At 36.3% G+C, this 22,047-nt stretch overlaps 4 protein-coding genes and 1 pseudogene across 6 annotated transcripts; 3 read left to right on the top strand and 2 right to left on the bottom strand.

Moving 5' to 3' along the window:
- Positions 1–1,634: 1,634 nt before the first annotated feature.
- LOC120014318 (DNA-binding protein DDB_G0278111-like) lies at positions 1,635–4,537 on the bottom strand. The gene is made up of 7 exons (XM_038866239.1): positions 4,357–4,537; positions 3,672–3,737; positions 3,526–3,575; positions 3,334–3,398; positions 2,152–2,243; positions 2,008–2,079; positions 1,635–1,913 (listed from the first exon to the last, which is right to left on the bottom strand). The coding sequence occupies exons 2-7, from the start codon at positions 3,687–3,689 to the stop codon at positions 1,875–1,877; spliced, it is 336 nt and encodes a 111-aa protein (XP_038722167.1). The 5' UTR covers positions 3,690–3,737; positions 4,357–4,537; the 3' UTR covers positions 1,635–1,874.
- A 331-nt stretch (positions 4,538–4,868) lies between these two features.
- Positions 4,869–10,857, top strand: LOC120014319 (annotated as a pseudogene).
- A 121-nt stretch (positions 10,858–10,978) lies between these two features.
- Positions 10,979–14,719, bottom strand: LOC120014310 (pterin-4-alpha-carbinolamine dehydratase 2, mitochondrial-like). Its single transcript, XM_038866230.1, has 7 exons — positions 14,569–14,719; positions 14,440–14,486; positions 13,742–13,839; positions 12,955–13,040; positions 12,756–12,879; positions 12,559–12,627; positions 10,979–11,382 (listed from the first exon to the last, which is right to left on the bottom strand). The coding sequence occupies exons 1-7, from the start codon at positions 14,614–14,616 to the stop codon at positions 11,294–11,296; spliced, it is 561 nt and encodes a 186-aa protein (XP_038722158.1). The 5' UTR covers positions 14,617–14,719; the 3' UTR covers positions 10,979–11,293.
- An 81-nt stretch (positions 14,720–14,800) lies between these two features.
- Positions 14,801–16,481, top strand: LOC120014316. Of its 3 annotated transcripts, none has more exons than XM_038866235.1 (4): positions 14,801–14,946; positions 15,238–15,520; positions 15,947–16,020; positions 16,154–16,481. In XM_038866235.1, the coding sequence occupies exons 2-4, from the start codon at positions 15,272–15,274 to the stop codon at positions 16,230–16,232; spliced, it is 402 nt and encodes a 133-aa protein (XP_038722163.1). In that variant the 5' UTR covers positions 14,801–14,946; positions 15,238–15,271; the 3' UTR covers positions 16,233–16,481. The 3 variants fall into 3 exon arrangements, with proteins under 3 accessions (XP_038722163.1, XP_038722164.1, XP_038722166.1); XM_038866236.1 differs by having other exon boundaries at positions 14,831–14,946; positions 15,210–15,520; XM_038866238.1 differs by lacking the exon at positions 14,801–14,946 and adding an exon at positions 15,050–15,140.
- Positions 16,482–18,548: 2,067 nt separating this feature from the next.
- LOC120014311 (coatomer subunit zeta-2-like) lies at positions 18,549–21,418 on the top strand. Its single transcript, XM_038866231.1, has 6 exons — positions 18,549–18,667; positions 19,427–19,586; positions 20,036–20,183; positions 20,268–20,345; positions 20,893–20,977; positions 21,123–21,418. The coding sequence occupies exons 1-6, from the start codon at positions 18,665–18,667 to the stop codon at positions 21,180–21,182; spliced, it is 534 nt and encodes a 177-aa protein (XP_038722159.1). The 5' UTR covers positions 18,549–18,664; the 3' UTR covers positions 21,183–21,418.
- Positions 21,419–22,047: the final 629 nt, after the last annotated feature.

Below are 22,047 nucleotides of genomic sequence, written 5' to 3'. Positions count from 1 at the left end.
TGAAAGGGATAGGGGCCTTAATGAACAAATCTTCTTCTTTTGGGTCATAACATGACTGACAAAAAAAAAAAAACGATTCCAAGTCGGTTTCGGGTCGGACAAAAGCATTTGTTTATAAAATATTTACATGTTCGGACTCTAATCCGGAGTTGATTTCATACATAGGCCCCGTTTGGTAGAGGTTTTTTAGTAGCATTTATACTACTTCCAACCAAACAAGCTTTTCTCGGCACATAATCCGAGACCATTTTATGCAACATTTTCTACTAGTTTTGAGATGCTACTTTTTGGAACAATTTCACTAACATTTCAGTAACAAAAGTCCATATTATCCCCATGCCTTTACTTTATTCCGATTATACTCTACATTGTTATGTCACCGAAAAATCAATTAATTGTTATTAAATAAATTAAATAATTAACTAATTAATTAATTGATAAATAAATTAACTGTTATTAAAACTTTAACTAATTAATTAATTTATAATTTATTATTATCTTTAATTAATTTAAATTCATTATATTAATTTTATGAATTAATTTGTATGTTTGGATACAGGTATACAACTAAAATGTATGTTACCCGTGCATGTAATTTATCCAATATGCTACACAGCACAAATGTTAACAGTAAAAATTCAACCAAACACCTAACCAGCATTCAAGCAGCATATCTGCTACTAAAATTGTCCAACATTTCTGCTGGCATATCTGCTACTTTATAAATGCTCTACCAAACTAGCCCGATCTTAATTGACCAAACTCATATTGATTTAAATCTGGACAAAAACCTAATATGGATTAGGGTTTAGACAAATAAATAGCACAAGATTTCTCGTTTAGACCCGAACCCGATTTTAAACTTGACAAAAATTTTATGCTTGAACTCTAATTTCGGACATATAATTTATGTTCATACTTGATTTACTCTTGATAGGACAAATTCCATCATCCGGAGCGGACATAATTTTGTCACCCCTAGGATGCCCGATTTGTCTGATTAGTTTTTTGTTGGCTACTATGATAAATTAAGTCTCCCAATTTATGAATACTAAAAGCTTACAAAATTACTGTAATATTAGCATGATTGCGCCACTGAATCTCACAATAATCCAGCAGTTTGTGAATAGATGATCACATGCGTTGACGCTGATTACCACCTCAAACCCTCATGAGTTTTTAATTCAAAAACAACATTGAAATGGATTCGAGTGTCAGAACGCTTGTCGTGGTTCGAACAGGTCCTGATGCATGTTTGTCATCCTCAAGAAGCCAACGCCAGTTATGCAACAAGACAAATGTAAAATTAACCTAATAAGTACTCCACACTTGAGTCTTTTTCCAACTTCCACCTGAATCCTTCATTGTTTGGACATTGCACCCAAATCCCAAGTCCAATGCTTCATCAAATGGTCAAATCTTACAACTTGTCCAATCACAGGGCTAGGCGAAAGCACGCAAGCAGAAGAGAAAAAGATCCCCCAAAATAATGAAGCACCACACTGCGTATACCTATATGCAGTCGGCTTTGATCCCTATAATCACAGGTCCTATGCTCATGCACACTGTTCCACCATTCAAGACTCGGCAGCAAAGACTGAAATGATAGTGTTCTTTGTGTTACACTTCCAATCTTTCACATTCATATATATTTTGATGCATGAATTCCAGTAAAGATATATCACTCAAACAACAGTCATTTTGATAAAGATAGGGGAAAAGGAGATGGCCATAGCTACAAAGTAGGGCAAGGAAAATACAGTGGAGAATGTGACAAGGACTAACAAAGACCTTTCACATTAATATACAATCAACATAAAGATCGGCCATAAAACGTCATAGACATAAGTTATAAGCCAACATACATATCTGAACTAATCATCATCTTCAAGCACACTCCGACGCCTCTGGATCTGAATAATTGAAAACAATTATAATTATGAAAGCTCACAAATGATTAAAGATGGGCGCATATGGGAGATAACAAGAAATATTTCATCCTCTCACCGTGACTTTGGTCTGTTTAGTTGTTTGGCTGTTAATCTGCTCCAGCAATGATATAAGCCTCTCTTCAGAAACCTACAAAAATGTAATCCATCAGGCTTGGACATATTTTAAATACATGACAGGCCACAAGATCTTTCTGTTAACCTTCTCAACTATCTGACCCATCTGAGCAGCTCTCAATATAACATCTTCAACACCTCTTGCCTTCTCAGGTTTGACCAAAGCAATTCGGGCAACTGCACATATTATATTGCAGCAGATGAAGGAGAAGGATACATAGGCAAATAACTAATGTGACAAAACGAAGAATAGAATAAAAAAATAAAATAGCAATAGCTAATGCATCATATGAATTCTGCAACTGCAAGTCCTTATTGCATTGGCTCTTTAACAGTCAAAGCAGACCACCCAAGAATTTGAACGAGTACTTTGTATTACTTAAAACTACATCAAAGTTGCACATGCACTTATATATTGATAATCATTATGTCAGGATTCCCTAAGTTTAGAAATGGGTTTGCTAGTTCCAACAGATAAAGGTCTATGTCATATGTCGTATATCTTTCCTTCTTCAAAATTTAAGTAGAAAACGTTGTCTGACATGCAATTTGGCATGTAGATGCATGTTTTAAGTAAGAAGTAGCTCAAGTATGACATTGCAATATATAATTTCTAACGGAGAAAACCCCCACGATAAACACACTTCTCCCGCATATTTCTGTCCATCAGTGATAATGAATCTGGGTAGCAAGACAGCACAGGGGACTACTCCAATATTATTGCACAACTAGGAAGATGATGCCAAACTGAGAGTTTGCAGCTTCATTTCCAAGCTATGCATCAGAGCAAAAGTGCAAAACATAAACCAGCCTTCTTTCTAAGAATTCAATTATCAATCAAATAACAATTTAATTGAAATAGCACTAGCAATCCTAAAAACTAAATTGAATGCTTTGTCTGAAGGAGCGTCAGCAACTTCCGACATCCATACTTGCATTCACATCTATAAACATAAGGATTCAAAATTAGCTTATGGGATTCCACCTCAACTCAACCCAGGATCCCTGCATTATATTAATCTAACTCTCCATTCATGACGATAAGTAGCCAAACATTTTAAGATATGTAGCTATTTGATACTAAAATAATTTACAATAGAGAGAAAAAAAGGAGACAAACATGATGGTGTAAAGAGTAAGTAATAGGTTGCTTTATAAAAAGGAAAATGTCAAAGTAAATGTAGTGCAAGAAATTTGACCCAAATAAAAGAACGAACTGCAACACTCCCACTTAGAAGCTCCACATACTCTCAAGGTAATAACTTACTTCTTTCTCGTGCTTTAGTAGACAAAATCTGACTAAGCATCATTTGCCTTCGCTCTTCTGCCTCCCTGAATTAGTGTTATTAACATAAGATCAACAACTAAAAAGAATAAACTATGAATATAAGACCTTATAATCTCAAAAAAAAAAAAAAAAACATGTGCAATAACATTAGAGATAAATTCAAAAACCAACCTTTTAGCTTCTTCCTGGGCACCTTGCTGCTCAGAGTTTTGCTGATTCCCCTGCAATCCAGAACATTAAGTAAATGCCATCAAAACAAGAGACAACCTAAATTATAATTGTTTCACGCAAAGAGAATGAATAGCATATTTTGATACCGTTCCACGCTGAGCCATAAGCTCCTACATCCTCCTTTGTCTAATCGCTTCTAGTTCAGGATCAGCCTATAACAACATGGGATTAGAAAAAGGAAAAAAAAATCAACCAAAATTGCCACATACACCAATAAAATTTACCAATACTTGCATTCCAAAACCAGTAAAATAGCAGCAAGTGCAACATTCAAAGCCATATGGTATCAATACCGAATCACATTAAGGACCTAAAGTTCAGCATCATAAATCATATGCATGATCCTGAAGGAAAAAAGAAAGCCCATTCCGGCACACTGCCTCAACAACTCCATTAACAATGACCAACTAATTATCGAGAAATCAAAGAACAGCATAGAACTGCCTACGATGGGATATGCTTTTAGGGCATCAATCAGATCTGGATATGATTGTAGTAGACCAACCACCATGGTTGTATAAGTCATAGTGAGCTAAAATTTACAACAGAACTGATCCAACCATCAGCAACTAACAAGCGGATTATCCCTTCATCAAAAAGAAAGCGTATTATCCGCCTTCGATTAATTATGGTGTCTGTACTACTTTCAGTTTAAGCATAAGAAACACAAAAATTGAGTTCAAATCACGCCAACAACAATGCAGAACACAAACCCCTAAATTGCTAAAGAAAAACCAAAATCGAAAATATTAAGAATTCGAGAGTACGTACCATGGTGAAGTCGAGCTTTAGGGCAAGCGAGGTCTATCGTTCTTGTGTAGTGCGTATCTTGTTCCGCTCCACAGAACAGATATATGTCTCTCCTTCCCCTATGAAGAAAGGGCACACAATTATATTCGCTTTTGGTGAGGAGTTTCGGCGTTTACCACACGCAGACTATTAAGTCTATTATGAGCCCTAATGGAGTAATGGGTCCAAACAAAGCATCCGATGGATAGACTCTCTTTTCACTTTTCAGCCAATTTTCTTTTTTAAAAAAAAAAAGTTATTTAAAAGGTTGCAGTAAATTTGTGGTTTAATTTTGTCCAATATTAGAAATTCTCCATGAAAATAAAAACAAATAATACTAAATAAATAATAAGCAACTTTTTTACCACACCTGCCATTGGCCAAATGGTCATACCCTATTTTCTGAGCTGGGAGGCAACCTTCATCCAGACATTTAGAGTTTTCATCACAAATCAACCATTCAGAACGGACAAACATGGGATGAGAACCCAAACCTGTGAAGCACTGAATCCGTTACTACATTCGTTTGTCAACAAAAAAAATGAAAAGCTTTTCGTAGTTCCAGCCTTTAGTAGTGGCAGTTGTAGTACTGAAGAAGAGACAGTACTGAAGAAGAAGAAGCAGCAATGGGAGTCACAATGGGCTTGAATCTGATACTCCTGCTGACCATGGTGGCCACCAACATCCTCTCCCTCTACCACCTCTCCACCATCATTCAATCCCCTCAATCTCCAACCTCTCAACCATTTCCTATGAATCCTATCCCTGACAACCTCATCCGCCAGCTCCAAACCATACGCGCAGCCATCAGCCACCATATGCACCACCACCCTTCCCCCTCTACCTCCACCGACACAACCACCACCACCACCGACAACAACAACAACAAACCAACAATCCCTTCAGATCTCCTCCTCTATGCCCAACTCTCCCCCATTGCCTCCTCTTGCCAAAACAACGCTGACCTCCTCCACAAGGACATGACCTACTCCCCCTTCTCTCTTTGTCCCCAAGACTCCGACCTCGCCGAAACCCTAATCCTCCACGGTTGTCATCCTCTCCCTCGCCGTCGCTGTTTCTCTAGAACCCCATCAAAAACCTCAAATTCACTCCCTCTCAATCCTTTCCCTTCCTCTTCCCTGATTCTGTGGTGATTTGGTCTTCCCCCAAATTTTCCTGTAAATCTTTCTCTTGCCTCGCTCAATCTAATCCTAATATCGACATCACACACGAGATTTCACAGTTCATGAGTTTCAAGACCGAGCTGGATCTTCCGATTCCACAGCTGGTACAGATAGCGAAATCGGCGAATTCTGTTCTTCGACTTGGAATTGATATTGGAGGTGGGACGGGTACTTTTGCAGCCAGAATGAAGGAGCACAATGTGACCGTCCTGACCACAACTATGAACTTCAACGCACCGTACAATGAGGCGGTGGCGTTGAGAGGATTGCTGCCGTTGCACGTGCCGCTGCAGCAACGATTACCGTTGTTTGGTGGATCTGGTGCGGTGTGGGAGGGCAGTGAATCGGTGGATACCACTGACAGTGATGGAGTTCTTTCTGTTTGATGTGGATAGAGTTTCGGGTTTTATTGAAAAATGACCCCTGCTAATAAACATTTTTCAAATATAACCCTTCTTTTTAAAACACTTAAATCTGACCCTTTCAGTCAAGGAAAAGACATAGACACCCTTTCACGTCTTTTTATGCACTTCCCTCTCACTTGCAACCCTAGAAATGGTTTCCCTCCTAAAACCACTTCCCTCTCTCTGTGAAACCTCTCTCTGTCCTTCAAACCCAGTAAAACCGCTCCATCTATACCTCTTTCCTTCAAACTTTGTCACAGATCTAGTGAAATCCATATGCCCAAACTCAAATCTTCAAGGTTGAAGTGTCGCGACGTCAAATCTTCGTAAGTTGTCATAGCGATGTCGCCCACAATGCCAACAAGCCTAAAGTCAGCAATGCAAGCTTCGTCTTTGTTCCCGTTGAACATAGAAGTGCTCACCGTCGTCGATAAGTGTCCTGCCCTTCGTACAAAATATTTCGTTGATAAATGCCTGTTTTTTTCGTTGAGAACTATATTTGTTTTCGTTGATTTGAGACAAATTTTTCGTTGGAAACTTCGTTTGTTTTCGTTTAACTCAGACAATTTTTTCATTGATAATATCACGATTTCAATGAACGGGGTTTCTCAACCAAAGACTTTAACCATGGCTAGATGCATAGCACAGAACATGGTTCGATCAGTCAAAATGAATAGGATGGTTACTACTTAAGTTTTGCTGAATGCTTAAATGGAATATTGAGGGATGTTCGAAACTTACCTATTACAAAGTTGATGGATCATCTGCAGTCTTTATTACAACGATAGTTTCATGAGAGACGATCAATACTATTATGATAAAATTTCAGAAGAAAGAAGGGATAGGTATGTAACGTAATTTATTTTTCGTTGATAACTTTGAGAATTTTAGTTGATAATCTATTTATTTCGTTGGGAATTTTGTTATTTTGGTTGACAAACTTTTTTGTTGATAATTATCATTTTCGTTTACTACTTAAGTTTTTTCGTTTATAGTTAGTTTAATAGTATTTTCGTCGAAAAATGATTTAGTTTATGTTATAATTTCGTTTACTACTATAATTTTATCGTTGATAATTAAAGTTTTTGTTAAATTGGCAGTGCTAGAGTCATGACTATGGAGCCTATTAGTATAAATAGTTTTCTTGTGAAAGACGGTGATGTTGGAGGACAAGTGGATTTGGCCAGCAAGACTTGCTCCTGCAGAGTTTTTGATCTTGACCAGATAACTTGCGTCCACGCATTTGCAGCATGTAAAGTTAGGAAATTACCAACAATTTCCTTGTGGTCGCCTTATTACCATACTGATATGTTTCTATTGACACCCTAACACGTCAACACTATGAGAATTATGGTTGATAACTATTATTTGTAACGTTGATTACTGTAATTGTTTTCGTTGATAATTATTTGTTAGGGTCACTAATTTTTCATTGATAACTATTATATGTAAGGTTTATTATTGTATCTGTTTTCGTTGATAGTTATTTGTTAGAGTCACTAATTTTTCATTTATAACTATTATATGTAAGGTTTATTACTGTAACTGTTTTCGTTAATAGTTAGTTTTTAGGGTCCTTAATTTTTCATTGATAACTATTATTTCTAACGTTTATTACTATAACTATTTTCGTTGATAAATATAATATATCATACATAGAAATTAAATAATTAGAGTTATATAAATTAAATACAGTTAAATACAGTATCATTTTCCTGATCATCAATATAAGTAATCCCTTCATTCTTTTCATCCTCATTTCTTTTTTTCTTCTTTTTTTTCAACAATCTCCTCTACAGTCTTCTTCTCTTCTTTCTTGTATGTATTCTGAGTCGATTTGAGGGCCAAAATTTTTTGCTCAATTGGACTGAGCCTTATGAAAATATCAGTTGTATCATCCAACTTTTTAGCTGAAGTGACATCAGGTTCAACTTCGGGCTTATTCTTAGATTGCTTAAATTTATTTGTCTTGTTCACTATGAATTCAACATTCTCATTTATATTAGTAGTATAATTCTGGTCACGCTCTGAATGTGTGGAAACCATTTCAATGACATGTACCTGAAGATGAAAAAAAATTATATAAATTAATAAACTATATTGTAAATCATTATCAACCTAATAATACACTTATCAACTAAAATATAATATATTATCAACGTAAACATGGTAATTATCAACGTAAAAATTTACATTATCAACATAAACATCTATATTGTCAACATAAACATTCTCATTAACAACGTAAACATTATCACTATCAACGAGAAAAAATATATTTACCTCCTTGTCTTCCAGTAAATCATTGACGGTCTTGGATTTTGGTGTCTTTATTGATGGCCACTTCGACATTATGGGCAGCATTTTTACATCAAGACAGTTGGCAAAATGTTCAGCAATATTGGGAATAACCTCATAAGCCAACAATTGAAAAATCCAAGGGAAACTCAAGAGATTGTACCACTCATAATAATTTTTCTTCTCCTTCAATTTCTCAGATCTACCAACAAGACAATTGTTCAGGGATTGAATTGTTTTCTTGTAGGACAAAATATCTCATGGATACTTGTTAAATAGATCCACAGTCATGACTCTAGCCCTGCCAATTTAACAAAAACTTTAATTATCAATGATAAAATTATAGTAGTAAACGAAATTATAACATAAACTAAATCATTTGTCAACGAAAACACTATTAAAGTATAAACGAAAAAACTTAAGTAGTAAACGAAAATTTTAATTATCAATAAAAAAGTTTGTCAAACAAAATAAAAAAATTCCCAACGAAATAAATAGATCATCAACTAAAATTCTTAACGTTATCAACGAAAAATAAATTACGTTACATACCTATCCATTCTTTCTTCTGAAACTTTATCATAATAGTTAATCAGTTCGCCTTTCATTTCAACAACTATTGATCGTCTCTCATGAAACCATCGTTGTAATAAAGACTGCAGATGATCCATCAACTTTGTAATAGGTCAGTTTCAAACATCCCTCAATATTCCATTTAAGCATTCAACAAAACTTAATTAGTAACCATCATATTCATTTTGACTGGTCGAACCATGTTATGTGCTATGCATCTAGCCATGGTTAAAGTCTTTGGTTGAGAAACCCCCTTCATTGAAATCGTGATATTATCAACGAAAAAATTGTCTGAGTTTAAACGAAAACAAACGAAGTTTCCAACGAAAAATTTGTCTCACATCAACGAAAACAAATATAGTTCTCAACGAAAAAAACAGGTATTTATCAACGAAATATTTTGTACGAAGGGCGGGACACTTATCGACGACGGTGAGCACTTCTATGTTCAACGGGAACGAAGACGAAGCTTGCTGGCTAAATCCACTTGTCCTCCAACATCACCGTCTTTCACAAGAAAAGTATTTATACTAATAGGCTCCATAGTCATGACTCTAGCCCTGTCAATTTAACAAAAACTTTAATTATCAACGATAAAATTATAGTAGTAAACGAAATTATAACATAAACTAAATCATTTGTCGACGAAAATACTATTAAACTAACTATAAACGAAAAAACTTAAGTAGTCAACGAAAATGATAATTATCAACAAAAAAGTTTGTCAACCAAAATAACAAAATTCCCAACGAAATAAATAGATTATCAACTAAAATTCTCAACGTTATCAACGAAAAATAAATTACGTTACATACCTATCCCTTCTTTCTTCTGAAACTTTATCATAATAGTTAATTAGTTCGCCTTTCATTTCAACAATGATTGATCGTCTTTCATGAAACCATCGTTGTAATAAAGACTGCAGATGATCCATCAACTTTGTAATAGGTAAGTTTCGAACATCCCTCAATATTCCATTTAAGCATTCAGCAAAACTTAAGTAGTAACCATCCTATTCATTTTGACTGATCGAACCATGTTCTGTGCTATGCATCTAGCCATGGTTAAAGTCTTTGGTTGAGAAACCCCGTTCATTGAAATCGTGATATTATCAACGAAAAAATTGTCTGAGTTAAACGAAAACAAACGAAGTTTCCAACGAAAAATTTGTCTCACATCCACGAAAACAAATATAGTTCGCAACGAAAAAAACAGGCATTTATCAACGAAATATTTTGTATGAAGGGCAGGACACTTATCGACGACGGTGAGCACTTCTATGTTCAACGGGAACGAAGACGAAGCTTGCATTGCTGACTTTAGGCTTGTTGGCATTGTGGGCGACATCGCTATGACAACTTACGAAGATTTGACGTCGCGACACTTCAACCTTGAAGATTTGAGTTTGGGCATATGGATTTCACTAGATCTGTGACAAAGTTTGAAGGAAAGAGGTATAGAAGGAGCGGTTTTACTGGGTTTGAAGGAGAGAGAGGTTTCACAGAGAGAGGGAAGTCGTTTTAGGAGGGAAACCATTTCTAGGGTTGCAAGTGAGAGGGAAGTGCATAAAAAGACGTGAAAGGGTGTCTATGTCTTTTCCTTGACTAAAAGGGTCAGATTTAAGTGTTTTAAAAAGAAGGGTTATATTTGAAAAATGTTTATTAGCAGGGGTCATTTTTCGATAAAACCCTAGAGTTTCAAGGGGAGGAAGGTATCTCTGGCTTGATCACTTCTTTGGTAAAGCAGTGGATCTTGAGAAGGTGTACACGCCATCGATTGGCAAGTTAGGGTACAAGAAGGTGAAATGGGCTACAGCGAGCAAGTCCGATTCGAAGAATGGGGAGGTTTACTTGACTGTTCTTCTGCAGAAACCTTCGAGATGATGATGGAAATCCTGACATTAAAACTGAGGCAATCTAGCTTGACTGCTATAATGGCTATTCCTATGTTCATTTCCCTATTCTGGATCAAGTCGGTCTCACTTCTCAGAGGATGGTGTTCTCAACCTTCAGTATATAACAACATTTATTTGCACCAAGACGAATCTGTAATTTGACCGTCATTAGTGTTGTAACTTGTAAGCTGAATACGAAAGGAATGCAGGTCAAGACCATGGCTTGTTCCCACAACATTAGAGACAACAGATGGTTCCATTTTTAGTTGATTTAGACAAAGATTCTTGGAAAATGTCTCAGAATTACAAGTCACAAATCCTAACAGGATCCTGCAAATTAACTTCCAAACTTCATCCTCACATCAGTACAAACAAAAACAAACATCGGCTTGTTCCCACAACGGCCAATGATACCAGGGGTGCACAGTCATCTGTCACGGGAGAAAGGAAAAACCAGATGCTCCTTGAACATACCATGTTTTGAAGAATCAATATAGACACACCTTTTCTTCAGTGCAGATGGAGTTCTACTATCCAACATTTAGCTGACAAAATTAACGGACCCATCAAGAAGTAGCCTTCTTCCTCAAAAGAGGGTGCAGGTCAAGACCATTGATCTTAGCAGCAAGTATGAAGTCATTTTCTGTCAGTCCGCCTGTGCAAGCATAGATCAGGTCAGAAATCTGAAATTAAGGTACATCATTGAGTCACGACTCTCGCGAGATTGAAATCAAGAGCATATTTGGCAGCAATCAGAGATGAAAACATTCCTGATGTAGCCAGAACCCAGAAGTGATAATAGCAAAGACCTGTCCCAAGTCCCAACCATACAAATTTCTTTAGACTGTGTCAAATAAACTAGTTGGGTAGCAGATGCACATCAATCAGTATTACAGAACCAAAAGAACCCTAAGCAATTTGAGTTAATAGCTAGGTTCAATTAGCTTTGCCAGTTCACAGCATGCCTTAGAACTTTCAAAAATGGTTTCATAAAGATGTGTAGATACGGCTTCTTTCTAAATTCACGAACTAAAAAATTGCTCAAAGCCTAGAACATGACAAAGAAGCCTATTAAAGTTCAAGAATTACACAAACTCAGTCTCTCCACAGCATCATCAAAAGGATCTTCGGAAAGCAACCAATGGAAAAATAACCCATTTCTGGGGTTTGGACAAATCATAAAGATGTGTATGCAAGAGAGAGGCTCAGCAGAAAAACACATTATTCTAGGTTCAGCAGATGGGGAAGTAAAATTTTCTTGTCTCTCTCATTTGACGATACAGGAGCCCTATCATGGCCAGTTTAATGCAGGCGTCTTGCAGGATTAAACCGACCTCCCTCTTCATTTCTGGGAAAGAGGAAATGCCATTGTACTAGACCAATAGTAACTAAAATTTTCACATGACCTGTCACAATATGCTTATTTTGCAATGAATGCCATTTGCATAACCTGCACTACTTGGAAGAAAAGAAAAATAAATGTATCCCTCGAAATGAGAAGCACGTACACTCCAGCTGCAATAATAGAAATTAATATATATGCCCACAAGGAAGGCTAGCAGTTAAACTGTTTTTGATACTTGTTTTGGGAGTCCTCAACTTACAGTTCTTAGATGTCTAGCTTGCTAATTTTGGCTCCGTATAATGTTTCGTACCAAAATGATGCCCAGACCAACTAACCCAGACCTAAACCAAATTGGAAAAACCAGAAACAAATAGCGAACAAGAAAGAGGCAGAATTGACTTATTGGTAATGAAAGGAGAGAGGATCAGAATAATTTTAAGCAAAATTTTACTCATAGAATCTGCTTGCTTGGAGAAAATTTCTTACCCGCAGCATGTGTACATATCTCAATTTTCACATTGTTCCATCCAACAAGATGAAGATCTGGATGATGACCTGCATTAACAATAGTGTTGTTTCATGTCCATGGCCAAAGACCAAAAGGGAAAAGCCATGTAATCTAATTGGCCATATAACCATATAGATGAAAAATAAGAATGACTCAGTAACAAGGTGTGTTCTACCTTCCGCTTCAGCTACATCTCCCACGAGCTTAAATAACTCCAGCCCTTTAGTAAAGCTTTTCACTTTCCATGACCGCTGCAGCTTTAATGTCCCATCTTCATTCACCAGATTCCACCCAGCAACCTAAGAAAATCTTAAAAGCTGAGAAACATAAAAGCAAGGAGACAGATACGGGATACCACAAAGTAAAAAATTGACCTTTGGAATTAGCTCATTTGCAATTTCTTCAGTCATGGGTCGCAAATCCTTCGAGTTGCATGGCACACACTTCTTGATCGATAAATCTAACATGTAAAAACCCTACAACTGTTAAGATTTGTTATTTTGTCATTCAACCCAATAAGTTAACCTGTTGGGTTGGGGCATTTCACGTCATTTATACATATTCTGACAACCACCTAAGTAGTAAGTACATTATTCTCGTAGAAAGAAAGCAATCACCAGTGACTCAAATTTTATAACATGAGTAGCATGAAGAGGCAATTGCGGTCAACAATTAATAGAGTTCATCAAAGGTTTCTGACGCCCAGAATGCCAGTGACTGGTTTAAGAATAGTATTAGCATAAACGACAACTACAATTATATGTTTCTAAGTAATTCATATCAAAGTTGAATAGATTCATACAAAAGTGTAATCGGTAAAACTTATCCGTATAATCTATCAAGGCATACTAATCTAGTTTAACAATTCCAAAAATGATACAGGAAAAATTGAACATATCCACAATCGGCAAAAAGAAAAACAAATTTCGAGAAGATGAAGAATCGAAACTATGTTCTATTCATTCCTTTGATCCTACCCATAAGCATCAAATCCATCTATCAACTTAGTCCCTTTCTTCAATAGGCAAATTCTTGTTTTGATTGTTTCAATCAGAAAATTCCATACCATTGAACTAAATTTTAAATACTAACAAGATAGTTTGTGTCGTATGCCCAAATTCTTTTATAAAATTATGGAATGTCACAAGACTCACAACGCACCTGTGCCAGTACAAAAAGTTCGAAATCCATTAACCAAGTTCCTATTAGACGACACTCCCACGCGATCATGAAGTACCTCAGTCACTCGAGAACTGGAGCTGTATTTAAGTACAAAGATTTTCCTTTATATAATAATTTTTTACGAAAAGACTGGAACAAAGAGCATTTATACAAACTTCAATGAAGAAACGGAAAGCAACTTTCTAAACAACAGAAGTTGTGTAGCACCAGGTCAAAAATTATTGACCAATGAAATTTTAAATTACAAGTAATAATAATTGATAAAGGATGATCATCCATACAAGAAAATACTTGAACTGAAAATAAAAAGTAGGTTATATGAAACAACCTTGCACTGAGAAAGGGGTGCCAAATTGTCAATAGCTTATAGAAGTCGAAATGTTTAAAATTAACTTCTAATTCTAAACACAGAAACCAACCAAAAACATGCAACACCAATCTTACGAAACTGAATCAATTTCTAAATCCTATTAAAGAGGAATTTGAATTCCTAAAAAAATCATCACAAGCTCGGATAAGGGTAGTTTCAAGTTTTTATACAGATTAAGAATAAGGAACTGCTAAGGCAATTCTTCACAACACAGTGTACTAACAGCAATCGGTTTGCGTTACACAGAACAAAATTGAATCAATTCCGAAAACCCAAAAACATGAATAGGATTTCCTAAAAAAAATACCGTCCACGAGCTCCAAAAAGGGTCTGCGAGAGCGACAAAAATTGCACCTGAAGTATTTTATAATAAAAAAACCGAAATTATGGCGTCGCCATGATCACAGAGCGGAATAGAGAGAAAGTCGAGTAATACCTGAGGTTTGGGAAGTGTAAATAGCAAGTACTGCAATGACCGATTCATAGAATTCTACTTTCTAGTTTCTACACACTCGTAGTGTGGGCGTCTCCGTGTCTTGCTCGCAGTGCATTTTTTATGAGATCTCTTATTTACAACATAAAGTCTCTCTCAAATCTGAATGGGAGCAAGGCCTGTTATGAGGCCTAACAATAGGGCCCATAGATGCTTCCTTCTACATGATTTGGGCTCCTATATTCTAACAATCAGGCCCATAAATCCGCCATCCAACAAAAAACCAGCTCTGAAGCCGTTCGTCGTCTCTTCTCGCCCTCTCGGCCGTCTTTGGCGCTCGCAATTCGCTCAATCTTCTCGCTCTCTCATTGTTGATTGAAGGTAACTTATGTTTCTATAAATTTATGTTTCTGTATATTTTTTTGTAATTGAGTAAGAAAGTGGAACATCGAGACCTTGTTTGCATTCCATTGATTTACGGTAGATTTGTTTTGTGAGGAATGGTGAACTAGGAGTGTACTGGGAGTGAAGACTTATTTTATTTGAGGGTTTGGATTTCGTAGCTACTTTTGAAAGTGTGTTAGATTTAATTATTGAATATAATTTTCTATAATTTTCTAATGATTACCGCACTTGATCCCTAGTTGTCTCCTGCTCCATGTTCTTACCCAGGAAGCCCTGACTAGACATAATTTTACCCAAATCAATGGCGTTTAGATCGTGGATTCTCAATAACATCGTTGGTAACTCGGGGAGTATGTTAGGGGTCAGGAGGTGGTCTCACATCTCCGCGCTACCTCCACCACTGGGGGGAGCTGTCCAGCCTGGTATTGCATCTCCACCTCTTGTCTTACCTGAGTTTGATGCGAACCCAGAGAAAGATAGCAATGGTTTTGGATTCCCAAGCTTCTCATTTGGTGGTTCCATGGAGCTCATGGCTGTCCCCAAGAAGAAGGTAACTGATTAACCTAATTTGTTTGATTCCAACATATTTGGTTTTAGTTCTATCCCTTTATGAATATTGGGGTATTTTAGTGTCAGTTATTACTATTGCTGGTAATGGATTGTTCAAGATTTTGGAGCCTTTTGAACTTGTTTCAGCACAGCATTTAGGGTTTAGGTGATTTTATGCTTAGCTTCCTCATTTTTTAATTCTGAATATTTGAAGAAATGTGATCTATTTTTGAGATTGTGATCTTGCAATAGCCGTTATGCCTGATCCGTTGGCAGTTTTTGCATACAGCCCTGCTTTCCTTGTACAATTTATATATCATTCTCTCATTAGGGACTGCATTTGATATTGTACGATTATTAGCTTCAATTTGGAAATATTGAGATTTTTTTTAATAAAGCTGGCTAAAGTTTTTTTTTATTCATGCAGATCTCTAAACATAAGAGAGGCATAAGAAATGGACCAAAAGCTCTGAAACCAACTCCAGTGATAATTCGGTGCAAGTAAGTGTTTTCGAAAATACTCTTATCAATTATTCTCAATAAATTTTGAAGTTAGTCCATGTATGTAGGCTACATTTACTTCTTTCCATGATTTAATGCATATTATTTTACACCAGCTATTGATTTATTGTAGGAGTTGTGGGCGAGTTAAGTTGCCTCACTTCTTCTGTTGCAGTGGCGAAAGGATACAGCCTGGTGAGCACAACAATTAGGCTTATTATCAGGAAGTATTAAACTGTTCTAGTATTGTAGAGCTGAATGGCCATTCCCTCTTTTTCTTCGAGTTGTTCTAACAATGTTGAGAATTCATTTTGCCGTTTCCTTTGAGAAATGTAATCCAGTTGTTCTTTTCTGTCTCCTTAATTTGTTTAAACATGATTATATTAAAATGGTTAGCACTATCTAGCTGGAGTTTTTTGTACACGATGAAACAACATAATCAAAACCACCTCTTTTTTTTCTTTTTTTTTTGAGGAGGAATGAAAATTTCATTGAAGGAAAGAACTATTACAGTCCGCTTCTGAGAGTGGAAGAATAGAAGGCGGCACTTCTCGAGAGAGAATACATTTGGAGGGAGACGAACGACCCATAAAAGCTAAGGGATTCTGGATATGTGTTGTACTCGATCAAGCATTCTTGGCTCATATTTTGGCAATTGAATGTGCATACATCATATGAGGGTTGAACACAGAGGTGAGCAGGCCAACGTACCCCATTGTTGTGTTGTTTAACCATGATACATTTGATGTAAGATTATTCAGACCGGGCTCCTACACTTGTGCTTAGCATAGCACTGTACATGATAGATTTTGTTTTGGGAAGATGTAGGGGTGGCGGTTTGCAAGCTTTTATTGTCATGGGTGTTTCAGCTGAATGAGTTATATATGCTGATACGAAGACATCACAAACTGCATCAGATTGCTTGCCAGGTCCAAAAGTACTCTCTTTGTAGTCACAGGTTGTGATGTTATGTCAATTTGGTGCATTGAAAGATGAGGTTATCTTACAAGGCGTTTTATAGGCATTAAGTACAGCTACAACTATAGTTACAATCATGGTTAACGTCAGTTAACCCCTGACCTCAACAATTAACCATGAGTTAATTAACCAAGGGACAACTAACCCTAGTTACGTTTTATCTTTATTGTCACATATCACACAGAGAGCCTATCACACACACTTTATCGTACAATATTCACAAGACGACAAGACTATCAATCACACATAGAGTTTATCACACATACTTTATCGTACAATATTCACAAGACGAAAAGACTATTAGTCTTTAAGGAAAGTGCCTTTAAGGAGGTCATCTTTGTTCAATGGGTATCGTCCTTCACAAATCCCATAAGTTGTTTGGCGTTAGCCTTATGCTGGTGAATTTGCGGATGAGATTGAATCCTATCTGTTTGATTGGATTGAGACATTTGATGTTGGTTTAGATTGGAAGACAAGAAGAATCCAAGAACAAAGATGACCCCCTTAAAGGCACTTTTCCTTAAAGACTGATAGTCTTGTCGTCTTGTAAATATTGTAAGATAAAGTGTGTGTGATATGTGACAATAAAGATAAAGCGTAACTAGGGTTAGTTGTCCCCTTATTAGTCAAGTCATGGTTAATTGTCGGCGTCAGGATTAACTGCCGTTAACCATGATTGTAACTATGGTTGTAGTTGTGCTTGATGCCTATAAAATGGCAAACAGACATGAATCACATGTGCAGACAATATCCTAATAACAGTGATTAGTACTAGAATCCTTAAAGGCGTAAACTTGACGGTCATGTCCATCAAACGTCGTAATAGGAATATCCTTCTCAATAACATTGATTTGAGTAGGGAAAACAGGGACAACAGAAGTCTCTTGGGATGGAAAAGTAATTTCCACCGTGCCATCCAACCATGTCCATCAAACGCTGCAATAGGAATATCCTTCTCAATAACATTGATTTGAGTGGGGAAAACAGGAGCAACAGAAGTCTCTTGAGATGGAAAAGTAATTTCCATCGTGCCATCCTTCTTTCGAACATATTTGGGATAAGTGGACATAATAGGGGTGTCCTATTTATGAGTCTCTAAATCACTTTTTTTTTCTTTTTTTTTTCATTCCATCTCTTTGGTAACAGAGAGTGTATAGATGAAAATGAGAAGGTACAACAGGGCATTCGAGGATGGCCTAATGTGTTAGCACGGTTCGAGTTTAAACCCTATTGAGTGTCTAAAAAAAATAAAAGTAAACTTGTATGACGTAGTTGTGAGTGAAAAAAAAATTTATATAATATAATTCTTAGTTATTTAAAAAATTAAAGAAAAATGATAATAGCCAAGAAGGCAAGAAGGAAAAAAAATATGAACAATCCTACTCCCTTCTTATGAAGATTTTCATAAAAAATCATGATTGATGATATGATTCACTTTCCTCGATAATTAAAATGGATCAGTTGGAGATAAAAGAGAAAGTTTTGGGGTTTAAAATGAGATTATATAGAAGTTCAATGCCATTTGGGAAAGTACTTTTATTTTATTTTATTCTTGTGCTTGTTTGGTCGGAGACTCGGAGCAATTGCATTTCATAACCTTGTTCTCTCTCCTCTCTCAAGAATCAAAACACCGCGAGACTTCCCCGAGAAAATTTTGCCGAACAGCATGGTCAGTCTTTATTCTTCGTTTTTTTTCCCTCTCTTCAAGACGTATAGATGTATCTCAGTTGATTTTCTTCTAGATGATTGTCATGATTTAGCTCGGCGAATTGCTTTCGATGTTGTGCCTGTTTCAGTTTAAAGTTTCGGGAGCAATTTCGTTCTTGGTGATTGATTTTATGAGATCTAATTGGTTATGCTCAGTTTTCCATCTCTGCATTGCAGATCTAGACTTGATTAACTCGTCGCTGCGTGTTTGTTATACCGACTATTTAGTTTACAGTGTGAATTAAGACTCAGATCCTTGTGCGCCACTTAATTCTTTTTAACATTGTTGATCCCGTTCTGATCATGTAATAGACTCTGCCAGAATTTTTCTAGACATGCTTAGTTGCAGCAGAGTAGTGGAATTTCAGGGTTTAATAAGTTTGCAAGTGAAATTTTATGGTATTTTGGATATTTTCCTTAGTGTAGGATATTTATAGATGCCACTAATAAGTTAAAATCAATTACAGTTGATACTTTAATTTCAACATCACAGAGGAATGAAGATGCTTACTTTGGTTTTTGCTGGCTTTGTCAAGTACTGCATTTGATCAGATTCACATTGATTTCTTTAAATTATACAACTTAGCTTCCATAAGATCGGGGATATGTGATTTAAGTAAATTTTTGTCATTTACCAATAGCCGCATTGATAGGCTTCCTCTGATGCGATACTGCTCAATGAAACACTGAATTTGGAAGGGTTTACGTCTTTTTTCTGTAGGAGTCATGTCCATCTGTAAAAAACATCCTACTTCTGGATTCTGAAGGAAAACGAATTGCAGTCCAGTATTACTCAGATGATTGGTCGACAAACAATGCAAAGGAAGCTTTTGAGAAAGCTGTATTCACAAAGACTCAAAAGACAAATGCCCGGACTGAAGGTAGCTATGTTTTTTATTTTTCTGTTTAGGCCTTTCCTTGTGTAAGTGGTTGTTGCCTCTCTTGTTGTGCTATTTAGTCATTTCAGGTTCATTGTAGTTGATGTCAATTTATTTAGCAATGTGCCATACTCTTCATCCTGTTTTATGTCTTGGCTCATACAGTCTTGCTTACTGTTTCTTTTTTGTTTGACTAATACATTTATTGAAAATTATGTGAGCACTCATTGCCAGAATTTTGATGGAGCATGATTAGGGTCTGATACTGTCAATTGAATACCTTTATATTGAGTTAATTCAACCTATGTCTAGATGAATCAAAGTATTGGGCCTCCATTTTTTGCTCATACTTCTTGATATGTGGACAAAGCAATGGTGCTACGCAGTTGCCTGATATTGTTTATGAATTCTTGTTCGCCTGTTGTAACATTTTACTACTATTTCATCCGCAGCGGAGATCACCATGTTTGAGAATAATGTTGTTGTTTACAAATTTGTACAAGACCTTCACTTTTTTGTCACTGGGGGTGATAATGAAAATGAACTCATCTTAGCAACAGTTCTTCAGGGATTTTTTGATGCTGTTGGCCTCCTACTAAGGTTTGCTACTTGTTTATGTTTGCCATGTGATTCTATAGAAAAATGTTCAGATTCAACATTATTTTCTTTTTAACCCATTTCCAGAGGCACTGTGGAGAAGAAAGAGGCGCTTGAGAACTTGGATCTAATTCTATTATGCCTTGATGAAATTGTTGATGGCGGGTATGAAAATATGTGTGCTTTAAAATTATTAGCTAAATTTGCTGCAATGAATATGCAGACATGCTTCATAGTAGTCTCGTTCGTCTGTTGTGAATTGTACTTGGGAGAAGATTAATAATAGGGAACTAGATACTAAGAGTCGTACATGGTGAAAGTGTAAAATATCTTATGGTAAGGCCAATTAACGTAGTTGATGAATGTTTGCTGCAATATGGACTCATAGGTATTCTGGTGGTGTCTTTGTTTATTTTTGTGTTGGGTACAGTGGATGCTGCCATGAGGATTGTCTTGGCATGCTTGGTGCATAATTGTAGATGGGCTACTAGTATAAATATATTATATCACTGATATAGATTGAGGAATCCAATGCTTTGGGAAGAATTTGCTTGAAGAGTCCCAACACTTCTGTTTTATTGTTTCATTCTCTCGTGTTTTCTGGGTTGCGAAATGTGTGTTTCATTGCAAGTAAAAGCTGTGTTGGAACTCAATATCAGTAATCAACCCCCTACCCTATATTAGTATTATTGAATTGCCTATGTTGGTGCAGTATTATTCTTGAAACTGATGCAAACGTTATTGCGGGAAAGGTTGCAACTCATAGTATCGATTCTGCAGCTCCTTTGTCTGAGCAGGTATTTTAACTATGGTTATTTGATTATATTTTCAACATTATCTGTTTATTCGTACCAAATTATAAAATTGAGTAAAATATGGAAACAGATTGAAGCTTAATGAATAATTGTGGCCATAATCTAAAATGTAACTGGTGTTTTGCAGACAATAACTCAAGCATTGGCCACTGCTCGAGAACATCTAACCAGATCCCTTCTTAAATGATGCTTGCACCAGAGAAGCAAAAAGCCCAAAAAGGATGTCTTTTTACTGTATTTTGTTTTGTGCTAATACTGGATGTGCGGATTGAATATGTATCAGTTTTGCTTGATACTGCTTTCAAGTTTCGACAAAGAAGGGGTTGATGCCAATATTAGGTCCTTCAGGATCTGTAAGCTATGATTGATCACAAAGTTTAATGGTGAAGTTTTATCCAGTCATCGACTAAGGACTTAAATGTTGGGGTGTGATGTTAATCGGTGTTGATTTGGACAGGTGTATGTTAACTAATCTGCTTATAATTAGGTCGTAAATTAAGTTTCATCCTAAATCTGGTCACCTCTTTGTCATTGAGATTTAGAAGTGAGACAGCTAGCATTTAAATTTACGACAATGCTAGAGACGTTCAAAATTTAACCCCCAAAAATTCCTCAAATTTATATGACATTAAAATAACCATTGATTAAAAACTCACATATAGGGCTCACTTCACATCCAACACTCCACATTAAATGGGGGACTTTTGAGGATCACTTTTTGAGAGTCTCAAACATTATTCTTAATTTTATTGATGTACCCAAAGAAGGGGCAAAGCTGGCCTTTTTTAACCACTGGTAAATTGAGTTTTGATATGATTATTGTCATTTCCTCTTTCAATCATAAAAAACGAGAAATGGGGGGAGAGAAAGAGGTCTTTATTGAAGAGGCTTTCTTTGCACCTGAAATAGGACTAATGAAGATCCAGAAGAATGGGTCTGGGCTTTCAAAAAGATTAAGATGCAAAGGGTAAAGAGAAAGTCTTTTGAACAACCAACCTGACATAAGGATTCTAGCTCGCCCACTTAGAGCAGATGGGGATTCTCGGACGGGG

Source organism: Tripterygium wilfordii, chromosome 14 (assembly GCF_013401445.1).
Source record: "Tripterygium wilfordii isolate XIE 37 chromosome 14, ASM1340144v1, whole genome shotgun sequence".
Lineage (NCBI taxonomy): Eukaryota > Viridiplantae > Streptophyta > Magnoliopsida > Celastrales > Celastraceae > Tripterygium > Tripterygium wilfordii.
Note: the sequence above shows the minus strand (reverse complement) of the source record. Positions and strands in the feature narration are given on the sequence as shown.

Coding starts and splice junctions, on each gene's coding strand:
- LOC120014311 (XM_038866231.1), top strand. Junction 20,346..20,892: donor GATGAAATTGTTGATGGCGG/GTATGAAAATAT, acceptor ATGTTGGTGCAG/TATTATTCTTGAAACTGATG. Junction 20,978..21,122: donor CAGCTCCTTTGTCTGAGCAG/GTATTTTAACTA, acceptor GGTGTTTTGCAG/ACAATAACTCAAGCATTGGC.
- LOC120014316 (XM_038866235.1), top strand. CDS start 15,272: ATGGCGTTTAGATCGTGGATTCTCAATAACATCGTTGGTAACTCGGGG. Junction 15,521..15,946: donor TGGCTGTCCCCAAGAAGAAG/GTAACTGATTAA, acceptor TTATTCATGCAG/ATCTCTAAACATAAGAGAGG. Junction 16,021..16,153: donor CCAGTGATAATTCGGTGCAA/GTAAGTGTTTTC, acceptor GATTTATTGTAG/GAGTTGTGGGCGAGTTAAGT.
- LOC120014318 (XM_038866239.1), bottom strand. Junction 2,080..2,151: donor TGGGTCAGATAGTTGAGAAG/GTTAACAGAAAG, acceptor ACATTTTTGTAG/GTTTCTGAAGAGAGGCTTAT. Junction 1,914..2,007: donor CTAAACAGACCAAAGTCACG/GTGAGAGGATGA, acceptor TCAATTATTCAG/ATCCAGAGGCGTCGGAGTGT.
- LOC120014310 (XM_038866230.1), bottom strand. CDS start 14,616: ATGAATCGGTCATTGCAGTACTTGCTATTTACACTTCCCAAACCTCAG. Junction 13,041..13,741: donor AACTTTTTGTACTGGCACAG/GTGCGTTGTGAG, acceptor TTTACATGTTAG/ATTTATCGATCAAGAAGTGT. Junction 12,880..12,954: donor CAAATGAGCTAATTCCAAAG/GTCAATTTTTTA, acceptor AGATTTTCTTAG/GTTGCTGGGTGGAATCTGGT.